The following is a 27,701-nucleotide window of genomic DNA, read 5'->3' as shown; positions in this document are numbered from 1 at the left end:
CCACTAGAGGGGTGCAGAGCTGGGGTTGAATAGGGTAGGGTTGTGCACAAATGGTGAATCAAAGAGTGATTAGTAGGAAAGTCTTTAAAGGTAGGACACCTTTAAAAGGGAGGAGAGCAGGTCCATACCTGCTCCTCTGCCACTCTCTGCAGCTTCCTGTACGGGCAGCATGCCCCCTAGCTGCCATAGCGCATCAGCAGCACTCCCTCCAGCTGCCATAGCGTGCCAGCAACATGCACATGGCCTCTGCATATGCTGACCACATAAATGGCCGCTGCGCATGCGCAGAGGCCACGTTCATACCACCATCGCGCGAGGGCAGCTGGTGGAGCAGCACCAGTGTGCTATGGCAGGTAGGGGGCATGCCACCTGGATGAGAAGCTGTGGTGAATGGCAGAAGAGCAGGTATGGACATGCTCTCCTCCGTTTTAAAGGTGCCAGGGCTGTGTTGCGAATCGCTCTTCGAATCACGATTTGTGCACATTCCTAGAACAGGGCCAGTTGCTCTCCTGCGACTAATTATAAGAGAATCATCACTTTGAAAGGTGCCTCTTTGCCTAGTTAGCAGGAGAATTCTGAAGAATGCTCAATACCTTTATAGACAAAAGCCTACCCTCTCCTCAGTTTCTTCCATCCCATTCATTAAGTGGCCTGGCAGATTGCTCATTTCATAAATTGACACTGGACCGGGTCTCACGATCAGTGAGACTTGGTTTAGGGCGCTGAGCGGGAAGAGTGGGCTAAGCCCCTTCTCCCCACTCATGAGCGAGCAGGGAGCCCTGGGCGGCCGAATCGGCCTCCAACATGATGCCCGGCTCCGAGATGGAGCCAGCCCGGGGTGGGGGGAGCGAGGGCTGCGCGGCCCCTGCAAGCCCCAGTATGCCCTGCACGAGCACGCAGGGCATACTGGGGAGACCCCCGAGCCGGGAGGCGTCTTTTCACCTCCCGGCTGGGGGTCTACTCACGAGTAGGCGTGGCACGAAGCCAAGCCGCGGCTACTCACAAGCCTAAAAATCAGGTTTGCTGGAGTGCTCGCTCCACAAACCTGCTTTTTAGCAGGGGTTCTCGAGCGGGTTACCCGCTCAAGAACCACCAGGCTCGGCTGCGAGCCCGGGGGTTCTTACGACGAACAAAAATCGGGCTAGGCTCTCCTAGCCCGATTTTTGTTGGTCGTGAGAATCGCCCCACTTTCTTTTACACTGTAAAAATCCATGTTCTGATGTCAGGAATTTTCTTTGCCTTGTATCCCAAGGATCAATTGTTTCAAGCCGGGCTGGTGTCTCATTTTCCTACTTTGGAGCTTCAGGAAGTGGTTTGAAGAAGGCAAGGAAATGTATAAACCAGTCAAAACTTTGAACAACATGGTAAAAAAGAATACTTTTGCCACAAGGAACTCCTATATGTATAGAGTTCTGTGCCCAGAGGGATTCAGCCAGACCACTCATTCTAGGTATCTTTTGTGCATCTTCAACTTCTGTGAACTTCTGTGTTGGTGTCCACAGGAACCAAAATAAACTTGAGCTGAAAATGAGCCTCAGTCCATCAAGGATATAGGTTTACTGAGCCCAACAAACATATCCTCTAGCAGTAGTTATTACCACCACTGAAAATTATTTATTGGATCATGGTGCCTCTTAACACATTTCTAGTCACATTTCCATAGGAAGTTCCTCTTTTCTACATGGAATTGGCTCTTTTAATTCTCAATATATATTTTTATTGTATGCATTAGGAGAAAGGGTTGTGTACAATATTGCAAAGCAGCTAAGAGGCAGAGCTGACTACTAGGAAACCCAGTTTAAAAGTTGCCTCTTTTTAGATTCTGGCAAGCCTCTATGGGCCACCTAATGGCACAGCAGGGAAGTAAACTGCCTAGAGAGCAGGAAGCTGTTGGTTTGAATCCCCGCTGATGTGTTTTCCAGACTATGGGAAACTCCTTTATCGGGCAGCAGCGATAAAGGAAGATGCTGAAAGGCATCATCTCATACCTCACGGGGGGAGGCAATGGTAAATCCCTCCTGTATTCTACCAAAGAAAAACCACAGGGCTTTACAGTCGCCAGGAGTCAACACCGACTCGACGGCACGACGTTTCCTTTTTTTCCTGTGGGCTTAAGCAAGCTTTCAACCAGAGTCTTCTGTTTCCTATTTAACAGGGGATAGTACATCTGACCTATCTTCAAGGATTGTTGCAAGGCTTACTGAGTTAGTGGCTGATAGACCACACCCATCTAAGAGGGACGCATGTGTGCTGCTTCTGAGCCACTGAACAGCCCATTTTTGATGGCCAGTGTGCTGCATAGTATGTAGAAGACTGTGCCATCGAGTCGGTGTCGACTCCTGGCGACCACAAAGCCATGTGGTTTTCTTGGTAGAATACAGAAGGGGTTTACCATTGCCTTTCTCCCATGCAGTATGAGATGATGCATTTGCCATTGTCACTGAAGTGAGCATCTACTTCCAGCACCTTCCTATTTTGCTGCTGCCTGGTATAGGTGACTTATGAAGGCCAATGTATATAACTCCGTACTTGGGCCCTCTCTATATAAATGCTATTTGGTAGATTTGATTTGTCAACTGGCCCTATCCCTCCCCAGCACAGCATCCCTCCTGTGGTTGTTGCTGGTGTCTATCTTACGTTTCTTTTTAAAATTGTGAGCCCTTTGGCGACAGGCAGCCATTTTATTTATTTATAGCTTTGTAAACTGCTTTGTGAACTTTTGTTGAAAAGCGGCATATAAATATTTGATATATTCATCGTATGTGTTATACCATGAATCAATTGGGGTGGGGGGCACAGCATGGCCTTTTCAGTAGTGGCTCCTACATTGGCTCCTACATTGTAGTGGCTCCTACATTTCAGTAGTGGCTCCTACATCCTACAGTAGTGGCTCTGCCATTTGCAAAAGCTTTCATTCTGGGTTTACATCTTTTTGTGCTGGTCAGTTTTGGCTTGAGGCCCTTTTTTGCATATACTCTCATCACCATTTCGTTTTAGGTATTTAATTATCAAGCTCTGAAAACCACCTCAAGCATTTGGATAATGTCATCTGTACCTCAATATATCAAATCGAGTCAATATGGATAGCCCCCTAGAAGTTCTACAAAAGAGTTTAGCTCCCGTTCTTTCAGCCAGTCTCTCAGAGTCCCATTAGAGAGAGAGCACAGCATTAATAAGCTGGTGCAGGATCAAAGAGCCATTAAAAAAAATGTGAAAGGAAAAAGTACAACAATGGCAAAAACAAGGTCATCCAGTTCAATTTTATTTTCATACAAAAATAAAACAATTTAAGAACAAAAGTACAAAAGATTCTGAATGTACAAACTAGAAAACAGTATGACATTCGTCACACTTAAAGAGTTCCTTGTTTGCTTTCACTGAAAGCATATTATCTAGACACACTGCCTTTGAAAAAGGTTTTGCTATTCCTATTGCATCATTAAGGCTTGGGTTCACTTGCAGTTGTTTAAGGTCACTAGTTCTTAAAGCTGGTTAGCAGCACCTTCAGAACTCCAAAGATTCAGTGATAGTACTGTACCTTTTGTTATAAGATACACCTGAAAAAATTGTGCTGTTAATAATTGTTAGCTGATGTGTCAAGGATACATCTCTTCATAAACGCTATTTTAAAAACATGGCCAATCCCACCATGATATATGGCACTCCCATGCTGAGTGTTTTTTCAAGAGATTTCCTGAACAGGTAAGTCTGCAGAAGTTTTGTTGGCATGAATTATCCACAATGCTTCCCTAGGGCAATGCCTTCAACTAGATCCAAGAGCAATCCAGAACATCTTTCACAGTAGTCCCACGATGAGTAACATGGGTTGCCCATACAACCAACCTGCGTATCCATGCCTTTCAACTGATCCAAACATCTGATGCAGAACATCAAACATATGCTCAAGTCTCATGCATCAAAACCCTATGCTTAAAATCATATTCATTTCAATGATATGCCTCAACATTAAACACGGAGCTGTAGCTCAGCGGTAGAGTGTCTGCTTTGCATGCAGAAGGTCCCAGGTTCAATCCCTGGCATCTCCCAGAAGGGCAGGGAAAGACTCCTGCCTGGAAGACTCTTCCATGGAAGACTCTTGGAGAGCTGCTGCCAGTCAGTGTAGACAATACTGATCTGGATGGACCAAGGGTCTGACTTGGTATAAGGCAGCTTCCTATGTTCCTGTGAAGCTACAGGTTTACCTGGATTTGGTACTGAGCAAAAGAAACATACACCAGTCTCGTTAATGTTAAATTAGAAAATAGACAGGTTGATTGATCAACCTAGCTAAAAGCTAATTTCTGGGTTCCTTCCCTTTGTAGCACTGTAGTGTAACACAGTAAGGTCATTCTCACAACCTCTCCCGTGAGGCTGGGGAGAAGGCAGCAGCTTGCCTGCCCTCCCCGCAGACGAACGGCAACTGTCTTGGGCTCCACTGTGTCACACACCCACATGATCAGCAACACGGCAGTCGGCGGAGTCCGAGCCAAGATCGGGAGTAAGCCCTCTTGCATCCCAGTGAGCCCCACATGAGCAGCAGAGTGGTTGCTGCTCTCAGTAGAACTGCCATTCTGCTCTGCACAGACACCCCTTCCCTTCCGGCTTGCTGCCCAAAATGGCAGCATGCCAGGGGTAGGTCCAGCCACCTGGCGGTGATCGCACACATGATAGCTGGCCGAGGTGGAACGAACCATTGATTCGTACTATATTGGTAAAAGCTAGAGAAAGCAGTCAGGCTACCCAGGACTGGAGCAGCAGAGAGCTCTCGGTGATCCAGATAATATGAGCTGCCTGGAGTAACCCAGGCATCTCGTGTCATGAGAATAACCTCACTGCCATGACCAAGAAACTGAACCCAAGCAGAGCAATCTGGATGGGTCTAGGCTGGCTCGATTGCCAATTACTCCCCTTCAGTTCTATGGCTGGGATAATGTAAACAGGCTGCTGTTCTCAAAACTGTTATAGGAGAGACAAAACCTCCCCTACAGGAAACTGGTCACCAGGGATGGGGTAGACTCCTGCCATAACAAGGTCTGAACGCCCCCTTTACTTTCTCTCATGCAAGTACATGGTATCTATGCTACAGGAAATGATACTGCTGCACTGAGTTCAGACACCACTGTACCCTCATGGAGACAGGTGCAATGTATCTTTAGCCCTGTTCAGACCGTATGTTGAACCAGGGGTGGAACTACCCTTGGCCAACCATATGCAGGAATATGAGCTGACAGAGCAGCTGCCCAATGGTGCTGGGCCCAGGCCCATCACTGCCTGCCTCTGCACTTCCCTCACTGGGAAGTGACCAGTGTTAGCTCTAAGGTGTGTGCAAACAGTGGGTTTTTTTAAAGTCCACTCAGCTAATTTTAGATCCCATTCAGGTTGAATCAGGAAGGCCCCACTCTGAATGTACGTGTGCACACACTGCTTTGATACTGCCACTCAGAACAAAATTCATTCCACACACTGATGGTATGTGTGTGTTTCTTTAAAATATTTCTTTTCCTCATAGGCAGACTTGTGCAGACTTAATCCATTAATTAACCAGTTAACCAACTAAAATGCATATGATTCATCAACTAAGATGTTTTATCGGGTGACAGCCCTAAACTACATCGACCCATTCTGTAACGACCATCATAATTTTTGGCCTTATATATTTGGTACAAATAACAGAAGTACTGATTGTCTTCCAGGAGATTTCATTTGATCTTTTGCTTTGGATCGCCTGATCTCTTAACAGTTTTGCAGTGATTGTACTTGCCCACATAAATACCTTAACAGAGGTCCCAACCTCCCAATAGAAAGCAAGAATTTCCACCAATACCCTATGCAGAATTTTTCATGGCATTTGTAAATGTAGTTTAAAAACAAAGGCTGATGGTTGCTTTCATGCAACCTATGGATAACAGCACAGTGTGTCACATTTTGGATTTCATTCTGCTTCTTAAAAAGAAAAATCACATTTTAAAAATATAATTCTATTGCACATTCGTCCTGGTCATGCAGATCTCTTCTTTAAAGTTTGGTTTCACGCTCCGTAGATTAGAATGATAGTGCAATTCCTGCTCCATCCTTACCCTCCTTGTACGTAACAGCTGTCTATGTTGATGCAAACAGCTACCATGTTTTACTGGCTGGTCTTGAGCTGTAATGCTATGCACATTTACTGGGGAGTAAGCCCTACTGAACTTAGTTGGAGTTACTTCTGAGTAAATTTGCATAGGATCGGATCTGTAAGACACTTTAGCTTTCAATCAATAACTTTCACATATGTTGTCTTGTCATGATCGGGCACAATGGAAGTGGATCCCATCTTGAAGTAGACGAGCTGCCGACCTAAACAGATGACAGAATGAAAGGAAACAGTTACTAGAATGAAAGAGCAAAATGATATCACAGGGGTGGGCAAACTTGGCCCTCCAGCTGTTGCTGAACTACAACTCCCATCATCTCCTGCCTCAATTTATTGTGGAAGGAGATGATGAGAGCTGTAGTCCAACAACAGCTGGAAGGCCAAGTTTGCCCACCCATGACCTATCATCATCCCGGAACACCCCCTTAATTTGTCTTCTGTGTGTCAAGTCAGGACCACAGAGATATACAGGGCAGTATTCTCAAGTGACTGGTCTTCCACTTTAGGATTCCCTTTCCTTGAAGGCTCACCATAGCCTCAGATCTGGGTATCTTTGAGAGGCAGTATGAGAATTTTTCATTCACGCTGGATTTGGGTGGTCAGGGAAAGGGAGGGTTAAGATCAGATTAATAAGCAATCTCTCTCATTGGGGGCTAAATATTATTCCAGCCTTTTGGATAGGAAGGGAAATAAATGAACTCTGAATATAAATATTAATACAGTATAAATATTTTTTAAAACCCCAAATTTTAAAAATACTGCTACTACTACTACTATATACCACCCTCTGACCTAAGACTTCAGGATGGTTAACAAGATACTTTAGCCCTAAACCAATCAACTTGTCAACTATTTAATGCAACGATTTATGTGATAAAATTCCACTTTTGAAAAAAAAAAAGAATTCCAGTGGATCATTTTGATTAATGTCCCTGTTCCAGTACAGAATGAATGGATTCTAATTTATAACAAAAAAATTATATATTTTTATTTAGTACATAAATAATTTACATTTAGTACATAATAATAATATTAATAATAATAATAATTCAGTACATAATAATTTTATGTACTAATAATTAATAATAATAATAACTATGTAATAATTTAGTACATAATAATAATTTAGTACATAATAATAATAACAGTTTACATTTAGTACATAAATAAAATCAGTGTGGTATAGTGGTTAGAGTGCTGGACTAGAACCGGGGAGACCTGAGTTCAAATCCCCATTCAGCCATGAAACTATCTGGGTGACTCTGTGCCAGTCACTTCTCTCTCAGCCTAGCCTACTTCACAGGGTTGTTGTGAAAGAGAAACTCAAGTATGTAGTACACCACTCTGGGCTCCTTGGAGGAAGAGCGGGATATAAATGTTGTTGTTGTAGTAGTAGTAGTAGTAGTAGTAATAGCAGATGAAACAGTGGACCACCTAATCAGCTGTTGTAAAAAGATCGCACAGACTGACTACAAACAAAGGCATGACAAGGTAGCAGGGATGATACACTGGAACATCTGCAAAAAATACAAGCTACCTGCAGCCAAAAATTGGTGGGACCATAAAATTGAAAAAGTTGAAGAAAATGAAGATGTAAAAATATTATGGGACTTCCGACTACAGACAAACATCTGCCACACAATACACCAGATATCACTGTAGTCGAGAAGAAAGAAAAACAAGTTAAAATAATCGACATAGCAATACCAGGGGATAGCAGAATAGAAGAAAAAGAAATAGAAAAAATCACCAAATACAAAGATCTACAAATTGAAATTGAAAGGCTGTGGCAGAAGAAGACCAAAATAATCCCAGTGGTAACTGGCGCCCTGGGTGCAGTTCCAAAAGACCTTGAAGAGCACCTCAACACCATAGGGGCCACAGAAATCACCATCAGCCAATTACAAAAAGCAGCTTTACTGGGAACAGCCTATATTCTGCGACGATATCTATAACAACAGCAACAACATTGACAATAAAATTCTGGCATCCCAGGTCCTTGGGAAGGACTCGATGTCTGGATAAAACAAACCAGTCAATAACACCTGTCTGACTGTGTAAACAAGAAATAATAATAATAATAAATTTATATAAGCTACCTAATGGCGCAGAAGGGAAATGGCTTGACTAGCAAACCAGAGTTTGCTGGTCCAAATCCCTCTGGTATGGTTCCCAGACTATGGGAAACACCTATATTGGACAGCAGCAATATAGCAAGATGCTGAAAGGCATCATCTCATACTGTACGGGAGATGGCAATGGTAAACCCCTCCTGTATTCTACCAAAGACAACCTCAGGGCTCCGTGGTCACCAGGAGTCGACACCGACTCAATGACGCACTTTATGTTTACATTTATATTCTGCCCCATACAAAAATGTCCCTGGGCAGTTTACACACACACACACACACACACACACACACACACACACACACACACACACACACACACAGCTTTATGTCCTGTAGCTAATTTGCTAATTTTAAAGCATCATCCAGTTATTTTAAAGTGCTATAATTATTGCTTTAAATTGGATTAGTTTACTGTAAACTGCTTTGAGTTCCAAAGCAAGAAAGAGATTATAAGTCTAAGCAATACATGAGATGAGCAAGACTACCAACAAACTGATACACATTTAACATCTGTGACTCTGCCCCACAAAGTTCCCAGGGTTCATCTGAGGCTGCCCTTCAAGTAAGGTTGCATTTGTTAGTATCTGTTAGTGCCTAAATTCAGCATGCTGGCCTCCTTACTTGTCAAAGGAGGATCCTTCTCGCATTTCATCCAGCTGGAAGCGGTCACCCTACACACATACACTAATCTCTATGGCACTCGTCACGACCGATAAAGAAAAGGCACTGGAATACATCTTGCATGATCATTTCTGCAGCTGTTTGACCTTCCTCCAGCAGCGTCCCCCAAATCCTACCTCTCTGCCACTGTGGTGCTCTGGACACTGCCAAGAAGAGTTTTGTATATATACTTATATGGGAGTAGTGTGTCCCTCTTTCTTGCGATACTCCCCACCCCACTGAAGATATGAGGCTGCCAGGAACATCTGAAACTGCTAATCAGGGCTATGCACTCCAGGAAAATCTGAGCTCAGACATCGGGGCTCTGTTCCCCATCACTAGGTGGCATCAGATTGTGGGGCAAGTGCCCTGGGGTAGTGTGCTGGTGATGGTGGTCCTTTAGCTTGCCACCCAGCACTGGCGAAGGGGCAGTTGGGTGGTGCAGTGATCGTCTGGAGCTTGGAGGGCAGGCAGAGAGTGATGTGCAGCAGCCAGGGAAGCCAGCACAGCTGCTGGGAGGAAAAGCGGGCTTCTGGGGACTGCAGTCCTGCTCAGAGCTTCTCCTCCCTCCCCATCTCACCCCACTGCTCTAAAAAACCAAGGAAAAGCCCTGATGGATCAGGCCAAAGCATCATCTAGTCCAGCATCCTGCTTGACACAGTGGCCCACAGTGGGGGGGGGGGAGAGGGCAACCTCTCTTTCCTGTTGGTGTTCTCTAGAACCTGGTGGTCACTGAATGCACCTTGGAACAACAGTAATGGAAAGGGTTGCTCAATGCAGAGTTAGGGCCCATTGTGACACCAGCAACAAATGGACTGCTCTACATCTTCTTCTTATCCATTCAGTTGTGTCCGACTCTCGGTCACTCTATGAATCAATGCGCTCCATGCCATCCTATCTCATACAGCTTCCTTTAATTCCACCATAGTCATTCCACTGTCATTTTTAATAATATCTAGCCACCAAGTACAAGGCCATCCCCGTCTCCTTCTTCCGCTGATCATTCCCAACTTAATTTTCTTTTCGAGTGAATCAGCTCGCATGACATGACCAAAATATGTCAGTCTTTGTTTAGTAATCTTGGCTTATAGCGATATTAGTGGACAGTTCTACGACTTCTCCCTTATTTGCATATTTGGATATTCTGAGCCCTAATCACAAAACCAGGTCATGCTGAAGTTTTCAAAGATTCTTGCTCAACATCTTGCTAGTATAGAGTAATGGCAGATAGGGATGTGCACAAACAGCTCATGTGGGTGGTGGTGGGGGAGACATTTCCTTCAGAAGCAGGTAAGCAGGTCCCTCCCTGCTGCTTTTCCGGGCATGGCGCTCACTCTAGCAAAGGTCACAGCCCAGAAAAGTGGTGGGGTGGCAGTGGAGAAGATAAGGACCTACTTGCCTGCTCCTTAAGAGAACTGCTCCCCACCCTGGTAAACTGGTTCGGCTGCGGGTACCTGAGTCGGTTCGGCGCTCCCCAATGGAGGTGCCAAACCAGTTTGTGCACAGCACATCTCTACTGGCAGCTTCAGCTTGTTGGCATTTTTTACCTGTCCACGTTGTTTGGTTGGTCAGAACAAAAGCTTTGCATTGCGAATAACTCTCGCAAACCTCTATGGCCTCGCTGACGTCAAACACCGAGAGGAGACATTCTTTGTGGTGGTAGGATGGCCAGCATCTGTAACTGTCACTGACAATAGCAGCTGCAGGCACCCTTCTGTAATCTACAAGAAATCAAAAAGAGAAACCATTATTTCCAATGCTTCCGTGTTTATCTTGCCCATCTGGCCACTGGGGCTTTGACATATTAGCAACTATTATCAACACTGTTTTCAGTATCCCTATGGTATTTATTGTGTTTTGTTTTGCTCATTTTGGACTTGGCGGGGGGGGGGGAGTGTTCATCGATAAACTCCCAGTGTCTCCAAATTTACCCTCTCCTCCTTCCTAAGCAATGCAGTTTTGTTGGGGGTCTTTATGGACAGAATGTTCTCCTAGAGTGAACAACATCCACTTGAATGAACAGACCCGACCGTCACTGCTCTAAACAGTGAGCTGAATTGTCAGGGCGAGACCTGATTGGGCGTTCCCAGCCCTCCTCCTGAGTCAGGAGAGTGTGGCTGGTTTTCTCCCGCTTTTATGAAGAAAAGACGGGTTTTTAATGAAGCAAACTTTTTCATTTCTTCTTCAGATTAATACAAAAGGGCAGTTGCTTGATGGGACTCTGAGAAAGACATGGGGAAAAGAAATGACATGAAGCTTGGTCCTTGCCCAGCACCTCTGCATTGCCTGTGGATTAACTGCCCCCCTTGGCTGCCGTTCAGTCTCCCTCCCTTTTATGAGCCCCTTTCTCTCTCCATTTCCCAGCTGCTTGAGGTCTTCTCTAATGAATGCATCAGACAAATTAAACTAATCATTTATAAATATTTCTATTCAAATGCTGGACTCACAAAAATCGCCAGTCAACAACCACGTGCTTCTAATTGTACGTATTAAAGAAACTGTAAGTGGATTTCCAGATTCACAGCCTTTACTTTTTGAGTCATTTCAGTTCAAGAGTTTGTTTGCCTGCAGCTATGGAATTTCAGCCTGTTGATATTTTGGAAATGGTTTTGTAAGGATGCTTCTAACCCAGCAATCAAGGAGTTTACTTTGGGCTGCAATGATATCCATGCTTACCTGAGAGTAATCCCCTTTGAAGACAGTGGGGTTTACTTATGAGAAAAACATAACAAGGATAGAACTGCACAATTTAGCAGACAAAGGATATGATTATATGAGAGTTGTTCCCACACCATTTAGTATGCATTCCATACAACATCTCCTTGGAAAGTATGTGGAATATTTTGTAAACACATATTCATTTTGCACAGTTCTTAATTCATTTGCGCGCGTGCGCACACACACACACACTCACACACACACCTAAAAGGAAGTAAAATTGAAAGGCATATCCAAGAAATAGATTTCCTGCATTCTCTGCAAAATCACAATTATGTACTGTATAAACCAAATCCTGAACAAGAACATGAATTCTGTACAAATAATCCAAATGAAGGATATTTGTTTGTCTTGCATAGTGTATAGCACTTCTGCTATTTATGTATTTATTGCATTTCCACCCTGCACTTTCTCAAAGGAGTTCAGAACAGTGTGCATGGTTCTCCCCTCCTCTATCCTCACAACAATCCTGTAAGGTAGGTTAAACTGAGAGAGAGAGAATGACAGTTCTCTCTCTCAGTCTAACCTACCTTGCAGGATAAAAACTCAGTGAGCTTCATGGGGATTTGAACCGAGGTCTACCTGGTTGAAGTTCCAGCATGCTACTAATGGGGGAACCATAAGAAGCTATGCATACTGCTGAATCTATGCTTTCAGCCACTATACTTAGACCATTGTCTGATATTTCACCAAGCATTGTTCACTTAAGCTCAAGTGTCTCTTCCAGGGGATAATGGCTAGAAACCTACTTTTGAAATAAAATTGAAGGGGGCAGGAGGAAGCTTCAGTATGCGGACTACTGCACCCATTACTAAAACCCACTTGAGGAAAAAAGAGGGAGGTACCATTATACCGTACTGGCTCTCAAAATATACTGAGCCCCTTCTCACAATCAAAGAAAGGGCTCAAAAGGGGCGAGAGGAGGAATCCTCTAAACACTCACCTCCCCTGCAGACTATCCTTTCTCCCTTGCTGAGTGAGCAGATCACTCGCCCAAATTTTCCCCAGCTCCTGATGGCAGCAGGGAGTTTCTGGGCTGAGAGGCTCCCAGAACTTCCACAATGTGGTGCCTTTTGGGGAGCCTCTCGATGCCAGTCAGGAGGCTACGTGTGTGTAGGTGCTGTGTGGCACCGTATGGCACAGACACACAATCCGTTAGCCTGGGTTTCGGGTGTGTTTGAGCCCTAAACCCTGGCTAACAGCTGGGGCACCCAAACAGGGTTTGCCGCCATGCTGCTACATGGCTCCCACGGGCCTACAAAACCAGTCTGGGCTTTCCTAGCCCAGTTTTGACCGCATGTGTGAATAGCCCCACTACCTCCTTGACTCTGGCCCCTTGCCTTGAGATTCGACTTCTTCCCCTGAAGGCCCTGTAAAGATGACAAAACCCTGAAACTTCAGGTCAAACCCCGAGACCTGCCAAATCCAATGGATATGCTATATGCCAGAACGACGAGCAACATTTAAGGAGAATTAGCTGAAACCACAACTTGTACTGAATTTACAGTTTGGAATCCAAAGGAATGTAACCTAAGTCTGGGGTTAAGAGAGTACAATGACATCTCACTCTTCCTCCCCCAGAGAGCAGGTGCAGGCTGCTCACAGCTTCTTGGTCCTTTGAACTTCTGGCTCCGAGCCCAAAAACTGTAAGTGGAGTCCTCTTTTCCAGCTCATCTGAGAGGCAGCCCAACCTGCCTGCTGGAGCTCAAAACCAGGTAGATCCGACCATGCCCAGAAGAGTTGCCCTGTCGAGCCCCTTCATTTCCTGAAGAGATGCTTGAGGCATCCCACCTTACAAAGACCAATCACAACCCCCTATTCTCAGGCTGTGCAAATCCATACCAGAAGGACAACGAAATATGAGCAAAACAGTCAGGAGGAAAGGGAGACAATTCTCTCAACAGCTGCTGGGGCAGGGGAGAGGCAAAATTTGGCTTTTGATAAAATATACTGTAGCACACCATTCCAAGTATCTTGAGACATTTTCTGTTTTGTTGTTGACACAATTCCCCAATGCAACCCACTCCCCATGTGGTGCATTGTGGGAAGCTGGAGGACGCCTTCTTCTGGCTCCCGTCTCTGTCACTCACTGCAGCTCCGACTGTGTGCCGCAGTGAGTGGCAGAGCCTAATGGGGAGGGTTGATCATGTGCGGGGAAGCAGGCAGGAGACTGCCTCCTTACCAATCCTCCTCATTTTGCTTGTGAGAATGACCTTTGTGACTGAACAAGTCTCATGAATACAACATTTATCTCTTCAGTTAAATGCTGTAAGTGTGGAGAGCAGCGAGTGAAATGACTCAGAGAGTGCCTGAAATGACTCCGTTCAAGCTCTCTGTTCCTTCCTTCAATGTACCCATTCTGTGTCTCCCTATCAGCACCTCCGTCTGCTTCAGTAGCCCTTTTATTTGGTTCCCATATAGTGGTACATCTTTCCTTCTATAACTTTAAAAAGAAAAAGTGTATGCATTTTTTCACAACACCTTCCAAACCCCCTGGAGTTCTGACAAAAACTCTATTCACACATTAGGTTCAACACTTGCACAATCTGTGTACAAGGTACGTTGGCACAGATCTATACACAGGTACGGTTAGTCAGTACTACATGTTAAGCTGAATGCAGGTACAGCAGTCATCTCTTATCTGTAGCATGCCCTTGAGGGACCTGTACCCAGGTTCACTTTTAACATGAATACAGCTAGAGTCACTAGCCCTCTTCTGATGTTTTAATCAGGGCTGCTCAACTTTGGCCCTCCTGCAGATGTTGGCCTACAATTCCCATAATCCCTGGCTATTGGCCACTGTGGCTGGGGATTATGGGAATTGTAGTCCAAAAGCAGCTGGGAGGCCTAAGTTGAGCAGGCCTGTTATAAATCCTAAGAGTGAGCGCCGCTCATGAAAGGGAAAGCAGGGAGGAAGTCCTGCCTCCCGTGTCGTGGACACCCCCACACTCAACAACCTTGCTTACAGCGCTCTTTGTCTGAAAAGGGCAAACCTTGATAAATCACGGTCACAGCTCACAGGATCACCAGCCATCACGCTTATGGCACCGCCCCTTTCAGACAAATAGCACTGTAAGCTATTGGCATGGGGGATCAGTGACAGGGCGGTGGGGAAGCGGGACTTCCTTCCTGCTTTCTCCCTAGTGAACAGCGCTCATGCTTAGTATTTAGAATGTCTGAAGAGGGCTATTCGCACACAAAAAAGGTCATGTGTGTACAGACATCTGAATGTCACTACGACATAATATCTGCATGGGGTAGAGTCTTTCAGATGGTGGGGTCTCTCTGCATACAAAGCATGTGCTTCCACTCAGGTATGGCCCTTCTTTTACCTGCTTCTCACAGAATTGCAATTTTCATTATAATTATATATTTTTGTTGTTGTTGTTTACACAGTCAGAAAGGTGTTATTGACTGGTGTGTTTTATCAAAAAAATCGAGTCCTTCACAAGGTCCTGGACTGGCTGGATTTTATTATCAATATTCTTGCTGTTATTATTATAGATATCGTTGCAGAATATAGGCACCCAGGGCGCCAATTACCACTGGGATTATTTTGGGTTTTTTCTGCCACAGCCTATTATTATTTTAAACAGTCAGACAGGTGTTATTGACTGGTTTGTTTTATCCAGACATCGAGTCCTTCCCAAGGACCAAGGATGCCAGTATTTTATTGTCAATGTTGTTGCTGTTGTTATAGATATCGTTGCAGAATATAGGCTGTTCCCAGTAAAGCTGCTTTTTGTAATTGGCTGATGGTGATTTCTGTGGCCCCTATGGTGCTGAGGTGCTCTTCAAGGTCTTTTGGAACTGCACCCAGGGCGCCAATGACCACTGGGATTATTTGGGTCTTTTTCTGCCACAGCCTTTCAATTTCAATTTGTAGATCTTTGTATTTGGTGATTTTTTCTATTTCTTTTTCTTCTATTCTGCTATCCCCTGGTATTGCTATGTCGATTATTTTAACTTGTTTTTCTTTCTTCTCCACTACAGTTATATCTGGTGTATTGTGTGGCAGATGTTTGTCTGTTTGTAGTCAGAAGTCCCATAATATTTTTACATCTTCATTTTCTTCAACTTTTTCCATTTTATGGTCCCACCAATTTTTGGCTACAGGTAGCTTGTATTTTTTGCAGATGTTCCAGTGTTTCATCCCTGCTGCTTTGCCATGCCTTTGTTTGTAGTCAGTCTGTGCTATCTTTTTACAACAGCTGATTAGGTGGTCCACGGTTTCATCTACTTCTTTACAAAGGCGGCACTTGCTGTTTGTGGTTGCTTTTTTGACTTTTGCTCTTATTGCATTTGTTCTTAGTGCCTGTTCTTGTGCAGCCAGTATTAAACCCTCTGTTTCTTTCATCAAGTTGCCATTCTTAAGCCATTGCCAGGTCTTGGTGATGTCTGATTTTCCACTTATATTGTGCAAATATTGACCATGCAGTGGCTTCTTTTTCAATTTTTCTGCTCGGTTCTTGACTTGTTCTTTCTTATAGGCCTGCTTTCTTTCATTGGTGTTGAATAGTTTCGCATTATTGACCATTTGAAGTGCATCTTCTCCACTGTCCTTGATATAGTCTTCAAGGCCTCTTTTCTCCTCCTCTACTGTTTGATGGACTTGCAGCATTCCTCTTCCACCTGAGCTGCGAGGGAGGTATATCGACATCACTGCGGGGGTGCAGAGCATGATTGATGGTCATGATTTTCCTGGTCTTACGATCTAGCGTCTCTAGCTCTGCCTGGGTCCGGTCTATTATTCCTGCAGTGTATCTGATAACAGGTATAGCCCAGGTGTTTATGGCTTGTATGGTGTTCCCGCCATTGAGTTTGGACTTGAGGATTTTTCTAACTCTCCTGATGTATTCACTTCCAATTTTTCTTTTAACTTCAGTGTGTGCAATGTTATCAGCCTGGAGAATGCCCAAGTATTTGTAATGTTCTTTCTCTTCCAGGTTCTTGATCTTGCTTCCATTGGGCAGTTCTATTCCTTCTGTTTTTGTTATTTTCCCTCTGTTCATTATTAATGCAGCACACTTGTCTAGTCCAAACTCCACTGCTATATCGCTACTGAATATACGGACAGTGTTTAGCAGTGATTCGATTTCTGACTGGGACTTTCCATATAACTTCAGATCGTCCATGTACAGCAGATGGTTGATATGACTTGATGTTTTAGATGTTTGGTATCCGAGGCCTGTTTTGTTTAGTATTTGTGAAAGTGGGGTCATGGCGATTACAAACAACAGAGGGGATAGTGAGTCCCCTTGGAAAATGCCTCTTCTAATGCTAACCTGTCCAAGTGTCCCGCCACTGACTGTTAACTGTGTACTCCACATGCTCATTGCTTTTTAAATAAATATCTGAATGTTTTTGCTGACACCAGTTGTTTCTAAACATTTTAGTGTCCATGTGTGAGGCAATGAATCGAAGGCTTTCTTGTAGTCAATCCATGCAACACTTAGATTTGTTTTTCTTCTCTTGCAGTTTTTAAAAATCATTTTGTCAATCAGCAGCTGGTCTTTTGTGCCTCTGGTGTTCGGGCAATTTCCTTTCTGTTCAACTGGAAGCTGTTTGTTAGTTAATAAGTGTTGCATCACTTCATCTGCTATTATTCCAGTTAATAATTTTTACATGGTTGGCAGGCAGGTTATCGGTCTATAATTACTTGGAACTGCACCTTTTGCTGGGTCTTTCATGGTGAGATGGGCTTTCCCAGTTGTTAGCCATTGTTCAATATCACCTCCTTGCAAAATGTGATTGAACTGTTTTTATAGTTGTTTATGAAGGCTCGTTAAGTGTTTAAGCCAAAAGCCATGCAGTTCATCGTCGCCTGGCGCAGTCCAATTTTTAATTTTCTTTGCTCTTTCACTTATTAATTCTGGTGTTATTATTAGATCTTGCATTTGTTGGTAACATTTTTTGACCTCTTTCATCTAGCCTGCTTTTTTATTATAATCTATTGGATTGTCCCATAATTTCCCCCAGACTTGCACTGTTTCTTCTTTATTTGGTGTTTCTAGGTTTCTTGCAGTTTCTCCTTCTATGCTTTGGTAGAAACGTCTCTGATTCGACTGGAATTGGAGATTCTGCCTGTGTTGTGTAATTCTGGCTTCATACCTGCTAATCTTCTTTGACACTGCTGTTATCTGCTGCTTTATTATTTCCAGGACTTCTCTAATTTTCCTTGAATCTAGGTGGTATTTTTGGATCAGATACTGTTTGGTGTTTTCATTCTTCAGCTTCTTGTCTTTCATATCTTTCAATTTACTAGCATCTGATTTGAGCCTGGAGATTTCATTTTCTAATCTAATCTTCCATTTAGGTGATGTACTGCTTTCTTTTTTTACAGGTCCACTGATCTTATATCTGAGCTCTTGTGTCGTTATTGTTGCTGCACTGTACATTAGTTGGTTTGTTTCTTGCAAATTATTGGTTGTTATTTCTGCAAGTGCAGCATTGACATCTTTTAATGTCTGAGCAAGTTGTTTTTTGGCAACTGTTTTTAGAGCTGGAAGTCGAACCCTGGTGGTTGTTTGGTTCATGTGCTCAGTTATTTTTTGCTTTAGTTCTTGTTGCTTTTCTGTTCAATGGCATTTGGGTTTTTGAGGGGAAGGCAAAGTGGCGGTTGCCTGTTTTTGATTTTGAAACAGTTCAGTAACAGTGGCATCCTCGATTTCCAACAGCTCCTCCACCTGCGCCTGAGCAACTTCTTCAATTAGTGGTAATTCTTCTTCCATATCCTGAGCCTGTGTTGCTCTTTGCAGTTCTTCCAGCTCAACTCCTGTGAATACTTTATTTCTTATTATGTATCTTCTCTGGTCTGCTAGCCTTTGTTCTGTTATTTCTGTATCTGGATGCTTCTCTTTCCAAATTTGGTACATTCTTTTTAAATCACCTCTTCTAGTTGGACTAGACTTGTAATAGCAGATCATTATTTCCATGTTGGCATTTTTCGTATATTTTTTTCGGTTAAGCGACGTTTCTTCCAGTAACCTTGCAGTCTCCAGCCCTGGTTGCTCAACTGAAGATCCTGAATCCTGTTGCCCACTTGCCACCAGATGTCCAGGGACTATCTCCGTTACGTCTCACCATATTGTTGATGGGAGAGGCACTCTTTGTCTGGCTCCTCTGGTGAGACCTGTCCAGTATGGTTGGACCTCTGGCATAGCTCTCACCTTCCTCAGAGCACGGAAGCCCCACAACCACGCCAAGGTAGTACCTCACTGGGGGTTGTTGTTGTTGTTGTAATAATAATAATAATAATAATAATAATTATTATTATTATTATTATTATTTACTATACAACTTCCCTTATATTTACACAGCCAGGATGCATTACACAAATTACATGGGAGGGCCCAGGGGCCTGCTGACTGGCCCTACCACCATTACTTATGTCCCTTTACTCCTGCTTTCAGAAGGCTGGGGGAGAAAATTATTTGTTTAGAACTGGTAGGGGTCAGGAAGTGGGGCTTCTAGATTTCTCTTAGCCGCCTCCCCATTTCCCTCCTCATAATTTGAGTGCTTGAGTCTTGCATTTTCAATTGCCACATAACACCCACACTTGCAGGGGTCACATTGTGTACAATACGCTGATCCTGAACTGAGCTTTCTTTTATAAATTACTAGTAGGTGAGGCCTGTCATTGACCAGGCAAAGTCATTTTGTGTAGAGTATACTTATAGGAAAGTTTGAGAAATTAGAAGTATGTAATTTTTTCTTAATGTGATTGAAAGAGGGGAGTAAAAGAACAGTTGAAGTGTGTAGGGTTTCAACTTTAAACATTCTTCATTTTATTAAATAATGACCATAAATGGTAAACTGGAATCATGGTAAATTGGAATCTGAGAAAAATCTTCCGCTCCTCTTGAGCATGATGTTATTTTGGAATTATTGATCTGATTATTGAATGTAAAAAATATATATGTTGAGAACAACAATTAAAATATGATTATTATATTCAAAATTTCTTCTAAAAATACAGAAGAAATATTTAAACCTTTCCCCAAGCATATTCTGGTGTAAAAGGTAGTGCATTTGCTAATTTCTGTGGCAGGATTGTGTATGTAGAATTTGGTATCCTAGGTAATTGGGAAGTATGACTTTATTTTGCACAAACAAATTCTTCAAAATATGTGAGAGATGTGACTGATTTCATCTTATTGAATAAGCAACATTTGTATAACTTCTTGCTGCAAACTTGCAGAATTTCATTTTTCTGGATTGCATAAATTCTGGCTTTCAATCCGAAGTGGCTTATTCCCACTCCATGACCCACCCCCTGCTCAGAAATGCCATTACCAGAGATAGACTAACTATAACTCTCCACACAGTCCCTGTGAGTTCAGCACTCTAAATAAAGCTCTTGTAATATTACCTAACGTGTTCTGTTCCTGTGAAAAGTTTCGGGCAAATAAAGTAAATCTTTCCACTCTTGGCAGCTTGGATAGGTATGCAGCATAGCTCCATCTGTCAAATGCCTAGCGCCCGGAAGCCACAGAGGTCTCCAAAGGTCTCCGGGCCCTGGACTAATGTAAATACTATGTTATAACATATTTAGTAAATGGTAATGCAAGCCACACACAAATATACAGAAAGGAGGAGGGGGACTAATTGGGTCCTGAGATGCAGAATTACTGAACATGACGAGCTGGGGAAGCTTGAAAGCTTCAGCTTGACAGAAAGAGGCTTGAGGAGAACCACAGCGGGACAACTGGAGAGGCCTCTGTCTGAAGGGACACAGGGCCTCTGTGTTGAATGGCTTTTGGCAAATTCCCAAGACTGGCACAGAACTTGGAATAGCCACCAATTTCAATGGTTGCTATCCTTCTTCCCTTTACAGATCAGTTTAATGGGAACCCTGTGGGGGAAAGTATGTGGCGTTCCTTTGACATGAAGAAGGCAACACTCTAGATAGAGAAAAATAAATATCAGCTGACTTGCCGACATGGAGAAGGGCACCAACAAAAACTGAAAAGGCAAATTTTGTGAATATCCAGACACCCCAAAAGGGCAGGGGTGTTGAAAATCATCACAATGTGATTATCAGCAGCCCTGTAGATGTCCAATGTGTGAGGAAATATTGGGCATTTGTAACATTCATAGGTAATGGTCAGCATTCATAGGAGAGGAGAATTGGTCTTGTGGTAGCAAGCATGACTTGGCCCCTTAGCTAAGCAAGGTCCACCCTGATTTGCATTTGAATGGGAGACTACATGTGAGCACTGTGAGATATTCCCCTCTGGGGATGGAGCCGCTCTGGCAAGAGCATCTAGGTTCCAAGTTCCCTTCCTGGCACCTTTAAGATAAGGCTGAGAGAGACTCCTGCAACCTTGGAGAAGCCACTGCCAGTCCGGGTAGACAATACTGAGCTAGATAGACCAATGGTCTGACTCGGTATATAGCAGCTTCCTATGTTCCTGTCTGTGAACAGTGGCATTCACCAAAATGTGGACATTTACTGTAACATATTTAAATTCCTATATTATCAGTGCTACTCATTGAAGTCCTGGCATCACATTCACAAATGGACAGTGGCAAATTTGCAGAAACCAAAAATTTTGAGATGCATTAAAAGGCCATTTCCATTTGTAAGTTAGCATTGTAACTGCAGCTTTCCTGCCCACTTAGAGTGAGAAGCAGATACCATCCAAAAAGCACGTAAATATCAACCAAGTTTTTCAAATCCTGAGATTATGGCCAAATTCACACGTACTGCAGAACTGCAGAACCACGGCCTCAGAGGCAAGATGCCTCTAAATACCAGTTGCAGGGAAGCAACAGCAGGAAAAGGGCAACCCTCATCTCTTGCCTGTGGGCTTCCCAGAGTTATCTGGTGGGCCACTGTGTGAAACAGGATGCTTGACTACATAGGCCTTGGGCCTGATCCAGCAGAGCTGTTCTTATGTTCTTATCAAGCAGCTGTGGGTTAAGAAAAGTTGTTGTTGTTGTTTTGGAGGGGGGTTCATTGCAAAGTTAGCAGGATCTTGCAAAGAGCTAAGATTTAAAGGGATATAAAACTTCTGTGCAACCATGTCAGTATGAAGCATCTTAGCAATTTTTTTGTATTCAATAATACAATTTTAAAAAACAATAAAAATATCTGCACTGTTTTTCTTGTCTTTACTTTTCTTATTAGTGGAGCAGTTGGAATGTGGTGGGGGTTACTTAAAGATCAGAACAGCAGCCTAAACCTTCCATACGGTGAGAGTTGCTCAAACCTTCCTTTGTGTCTTTCAAATATAAAATCCCCCAACTTATTGCAAATTACATTGTTATGGCAGTTGTCTAGCCACTTCTTTTGGTATGCAGATTGCTGGTTAATAGTTCAGGATGGCTGTTGATATTTAATGGGAGTTAATGGTTAGAAGATGGTCTCCTGATAGCTCAGGGAACCTCTCAGTGTTTTTGAATGAGATACCCATCAGGGCTTGAGGGACAGGCCTCCAGCTAAGGGGGGGGGGCAAATGTGAGTGTGTGAAAAAGAAACAGCAGTTGGCAATTTGGGACACAAAAAAGAGACTAGAATTTCTAAATGGGGTTAGTGAGGAAATGGGATGTAGCCGTGGGGGCAGTCCAAATTCCTCTCTGGGGAATCTCATCTTGTAAGAGTGCCCATTTGGCTCCAATTATGCTCTCCTTGTATTTTTGTATAAACAAAGCAAATATTACAAAGACACCTTAAATCTCCGGTGTTCATCCAAAGAAACCAAACCTGTCCCGCTGCTCCGAGAAGTGGGGAGAACACAGCCATACGTCCTTGTTAATCTTCATCTAATTCATATCCACAGCAACTTTCTGGGGTAGGCCAATTGTCATTCCCACTTTAGAGACATGGAGAAGCCTGAGAGAGACTGTGTGCTATGGGCCCAGGGCCACCCACCGAGTTCATGGCTGAGCTCTGATTTGAACTCAGGTTAAAGTCCAGTACTCTGTCAACTGGACCACACGGGCTGACAATTGGCAGAACACCCGGTGAACGAGAAGAACGCAATGTTATTTGCGCTCTGCTTCACTTTGTCTTGCCGGAGCGGAATTACAGGAGTAGGCGAAGATCAGCAAGTGCTCAGGCCAGCCAAGGGAAGAAACACACACACACACACACACCCTGAAATCGCGCTACACAGACTGGAAGACAAGGCCCAAGGGATCCATAAACCCGTCAGCACATGCTAGAAGCACTGACACACAGCACAGATGGATGCAAACTGTTAGACAAAGAGAAAGAGATGGTGGCTGTAATGGCTTTCTAAGAATTCGGCCCAATAGAAACAAGAACATCATTTCAAACTAAGAAATATGACAGTATTTATGTGAACCCAAGACTAGGTTTCCCCCCAAGTTTTTTGATATTAGAAATCAGGAGGTCGTCTTAAATTCAGAGTCTTGTTCCTTTCAAGTAAATGCAGGTATCACCTGTATTTAACCTCTGCTTTTTCAGGGGTAAAATTAAAAAGGTCTTAAGTTAAAGCCGATAAAAAATTAAAATTAAAAATATTAAAAATTAAGGTCTTAAATTAAAGTCTTAAAGGGATCACCTTAAAGTTGTCTTCAATTTGGGTAAAACCAGTACCCTAACTCGGCAGAGATGCACCTTTTAAAGTGGCGAAGCCCTTGTATTTAGCAGGGGGATTGCAACTCGCCTACAGGATAAGGAAAATTTACACAATGTAGTTCTTCTGAAATTTATACAGGCCTCACTAGGCACTGCCTGTTTAATTTCAATGGGACTGCTTTGAGTAATTTTCTTCATCCTATAGGACAGTGTCTTTATTTAGTTCAGCATAGTGTCTCTCCAGCTGCTGCTGCTGGGGTCTCTTTTGTTATTTTCTTTAGCCCTTTTGGTAAAAAATAAAATAAAATAAATAACAGTCAATATTCTCACCTTTTTTGCTGTGTAAGCTACTTTGAAAACTTTGAAAAGCAGTATATAAAACATCATCATCATGAAACAAGTCATGCAGTGGTGGGCTCTCTTCCTCTTGAGGTTTTCCAGCAGAGGCTAGATGGCCAACTGCCAAGGATGCTGTAGAGCAGGGTTTCTTAAGCTTGGGTCCCCTGAAGTTGTTGGCCTACAACTCCCATCATCCCCAGCCACCATGGGATGGACTAGAAGACCTCCAAAGTCCCATCCAACTCTTTCTATCTAATCTGCTTTCTGCACTCTAGGCATAATTTTAAACTTCCATCATTTGCCCCCATTCCGATCTAGGTATCTCCTATCTAAACCAGGGCTTTGGCCCTCCTGCAGAAGTTGGGCTACAACTCCCATGATCCCTGGCTACTGGCCACCGTGGTTGGGGATTGTGGGAGTTGTAGTCCAAAAACAACTGGGGGGCCTGAGTTGAGCAGGCCTGACCTAAACTAAAAAGCCCTATGAGAATATAAAAGTTTCCTCTGGAAAGGAAAGGAAAGGAACATGGGCAACATGGGGCATCTTTGCTGGTATCAGGCACTCCATCCTCATTTTTATTCGGGCCTCAAAGATCAAGGAAATGTTTGAGTGCATGGGGGGAAAGTTGTAAGCAAGTAATGTTTGTGACATTGCACAGCATCACTACTGGTCACATGGCACATCTGTTATTTCCCAGCATTGTGAAGCATAAACCAGAATGAGATTGCCTTAACTTTTTTTTTTTTAAACCACCTGCTGGTTTAAGATCAAACTATCTAATATATATTATCCCCCTACTAATCCTTCTGCTAATATAATTCCAGCAGATGATTCAGGCTTTATTGCTATTCAGTATGCGTTAATTAAACACACACACACACACACACACGTATAAAGTTAATGGGCCTCATTCACTGACTGACTGACATGAAACTCCCAGACCAAACAACAAAAGATAGAAACATGCCATTTCCACAGGTAGGTTCCAGACCTTGTCCAGACTACCTAAAAATAATGCGAAACACCAGAAAAACGAATTAATGCCCCGGAAAATGCGGGAAAACTCTCCCACGGAAAGCGTGGGGCTGTGAGACCTCAGAGAGCTAGACAAAAGCTAGAGTCACAGCAAGATAAGACATTAAGATGCTTGCAGACTGCAAGCTGTTTTACTAGTACACTATATCTCTCTCTCCAGACTGTGAAGGCTTCCATAGTAATGCCAGAGCAACAGCTACTGCAGCAGCCACCAAGTTAAGGGTCTAGTGGGCTCAAGGGTGGGTATCAGCTGCATAATCTAGAATTTAAGGGAATTTTCTCCTTCTCTGAATATTCCCCATTTTTGCTCACAATTGCTGGTCCCAGTCTAAATCAAGCCTAGAAATGGGACAGGAGCCCATCTTTAAGAGTAAATAAACAATGATTTTGTCACAGTGGTCCCCTCATCGTGGCCCCCCACCATGGGTTCAATAACCCAAGCACCACTAAATTCATGGAATAGGATTAGAATCCTGTCCTAGTGAATCCCTGTCTTAGCACAGTGAATAGCATCGCAACCCACTTTACTTAGCGGCAGCCTTCTTTCCAAAGCCCACCTCTGCTAGCCAGAGCCAAGAGGCATGTCCACTTCACTCCAGACTCCAGGGCTACAGACTCCAGGGCTACAATATAATATAAATTAGGGAAACAAGCTGTGATTTCCTTCGCCTAACTCACTTGAGCCACACTCAATCTGACTTTAATCAGTCCTAATGACCGTTTATTTCAGCCGCAGCAACCAGATTGCCTTATTTTTAAAAAAAAACAATCAACTGGAGCTACCAGCTGGAAACCTGCCCGGTCTCCTTTCCTAGTTATCACCTGCCAATATACCGTGGTTCAGGGACACAGCTGCAGTAACATGCACCCTTGACAAAGGAATCTCTTTCTTCTGTACACCTTCCATCCATTGTGGTGGCAAAAGAGAATGCCAAAAAGCAGAGAGCTGGGGAATCTATCAGAAAATATTTGTACAATGCCACATTATAGCAGTCAGTTTCCTTTGCTGTAGCAGAAATGGCTCTCCTAGTTCGGAAATTCAGATAGATCTTATAGTTAGGAATGTCGACCTAATGTTTTTAGCCTCAACCTGTTTCCTTGTAATTTCAAGGAAAAGGTAAGTTCTAGTCCTGCCCTCAGGAGTAGGTCTACCCTCTAGAAAAAGACCACAGGTCTCCTGTACCTTTAAGACAGGGGTGGGAAACCTTGACCCTCCAGCTGTTGTTGAACTACAACTCCCATCATCCCCAGCCACAATTATTTCCCCACCCCTGCTTTAAGAGATGCACAGAAATGGGAATTTCAACAGGTACAGCTTGCCATGCAGGGGAAAGAAAAGCTGCACCTGCTGAAAGGCTGTCTTCTGTGCATTTCTTAAAAGGACAGGAGACCTGTCCACTTTTCCATATGGCAGCTCTACTCAGAAGTAACAGAGCACATGTCTGCTCCTTCTTCCATGTGACACCCCTTCAAATATCTGAAGACAGCTATCACATCTTCCCTTAAGTCGACTCTTATCTAGCCTAATCATACCCAGCTCCTTTAATGTCCTGTGGGGACTTGTTTTCCACCCACCTCACCATCTTTGCTGCCCACCTCTGAACCCCTTCCAAGTTTATCACTAGCCTGATTCAGACATTATGCGGTACGAGTGTACAGATATCTGTACACCCATACATGTGCGTGTGTGAATGACTGTACCGGAGGTCACTTTAAAAGTGAACCTGGATACAGGTCCTTCAAATGCATGGTACAGAAAGGAAGTGCACTTCTGTACCTGCGTTCAACATAACATGTGAATGACAGTACCTGTGTACAGATCTGTACACAGTGTACACTCGTTGTACGGGTGTTGAACACAACATGTGAATGGGCCTACTGTCCTTGCTAGTGTGGTGCCTCAAACTGGATATTGTATTCCAGGTGAGATCTGACCAGCGCAGAACAGAGTGGAACTATTTACTTCTCATGATCTGGACACTATGCCTCTATTAATGCAGTCCAATCAGAGTTGTACCAAGGTAATTTTGGAGCCTGGACCTAAAAGCCTTTTGTGGGGGCCCCTATTGCTCCTGCAGTTGCCAATAAATAAGCTGCAATGCATTATTTTTTATATCAGAACATGCTCAGGGAAAGCTGGAAACTAACTCTCGCTCGCTCTCTTATAAGATATTCAGAATAAGATACTTCCCACTGACTTGCAGAGAGACACCACATTTTGCATGGACAATCCTGCCACTTAAATTAGTGGACCGTTCAGCATTTGGAGGCCCCCCAGGCCTGCAGGGGACTGGACCTCCGCCCGGAAGTCCAGTCCAAAGAGCGCCACTGAGCCCAATGTAGCCTAAACTCAGAAACAAAGTTGGAGAAAGAAAGGGAGAGCGATGATTCCAAGCTGAACAGGTTTTCAATTTCCTCCGGAGGTTGATATAGCATTTTGGAAACACCATTGTAACGTAAATATTTACACACAGCATGGCCTTGCCAAAATGTCACAGGGCAACTGAGAACAGCTCGTGTCTTACCTTACATGTTGGCATGGCATTCCTTTGCTCTGAGGGAGCCGTGCTCCCTACCCCCAGCTCTCTTTTGGCTTAGGCTGCCCACAGGACATAATGACGACTTGCTCCTATGTCATAATGAGCTATTCACCAACCAGATTTGATGTCCTTCAGTGCCCAGGGATTGCCCAGAGTTGCTCCATTCCCCTAGTCTGCTGTTCATAACATGGGGTGCTGGCCCCTTTCCTTAAGAGGAATGTATTCCAAGGAGACAACTTTTAGCCTGTCTCTTGAGGCATTCTGAAGCAAGGCAACATTCACAGGTGCAGTTTTTCCACATTCATTGCAACAAGGAAGCAGCATCTGTGGAACTTCTACCTTCATCAGAACGCTTCAAGGGGCAGAAGCCCACTGCTTTTGGAACTATGGTTAGCTTGCATATACCTGTACCAGAGTTGTTGCTGGTGAATGCACAAAGAAGACTTAACAAATTATTAACAGCAGCAAGCAGCAAATTTTTCAAATGGTTCTTTGAGCAGCAGGGAGTTTAGACCCGGGTTTTGGAACTGATTTACTCCCTTGTGCACCAGGAGAGCCAGATCCTTCCCAACACATTATGGCAGTGACTACAAAGG

General features: G+C 43.7%; 1 protein-coding gene and 1 non-coding gene across 2 annotated transcripts in view; one reads left to right on the top strand and one right to left on the bottom strand.

The window, feature by feature from the left end:
- Positions 1–3,241: 3,241 nt before the first annotated feature.
- The window catches only part of PKDCC (protein kinase domain containing, cytoplasmic), a 71,431-nt gene continuing 46,971 nt past the window's right edge, over positions 3,242–27,701 (bottom strand). The window contains exons 6-7 of the mRNA XM_053311223.1: positions 10,473–10,646; positions 3,242–6,336 (exon numbers count right to left, since the gene is read on the bottom strand). Of these exons, the coding sequence (XP_053167198.1) occupies positions 6,251–6,336; positions 10,473–10,646 (260 nt within the window). The 3' untranslated portion in view covers positions 3,242–6,250. The remainder of the gene's footprint in view (positions 6,337–10,472; positions 10,647–27,701) is intronic.
- On the top strand, positions 3,975–4,046 carry TRNAA-UGC (transfer RNA alanine (anticodon UGC)). Its single transcript has one exon. It is a non-coding gene; the product is annotated as a tRNA-Ala (tRNA).

Source organism: Hemicordylus capensis, chromosome 1 (genome assembly GCF_027244095.1).
Source record: "Hemicordylus capensis ecotype Gifberg chromosome 1, rHemCap1.1.pri, whole genome shotgun sequence".
Lineage (NCBI taxonomy): Eukaryota > Metazoa > Chordata > Lepidosauria > Squamata > Cordylidae > Hemicordylus > Hemicordylus capensis.
This window is presented reverse-complemented; position numbering and strand designations above follow the sequence as displayed.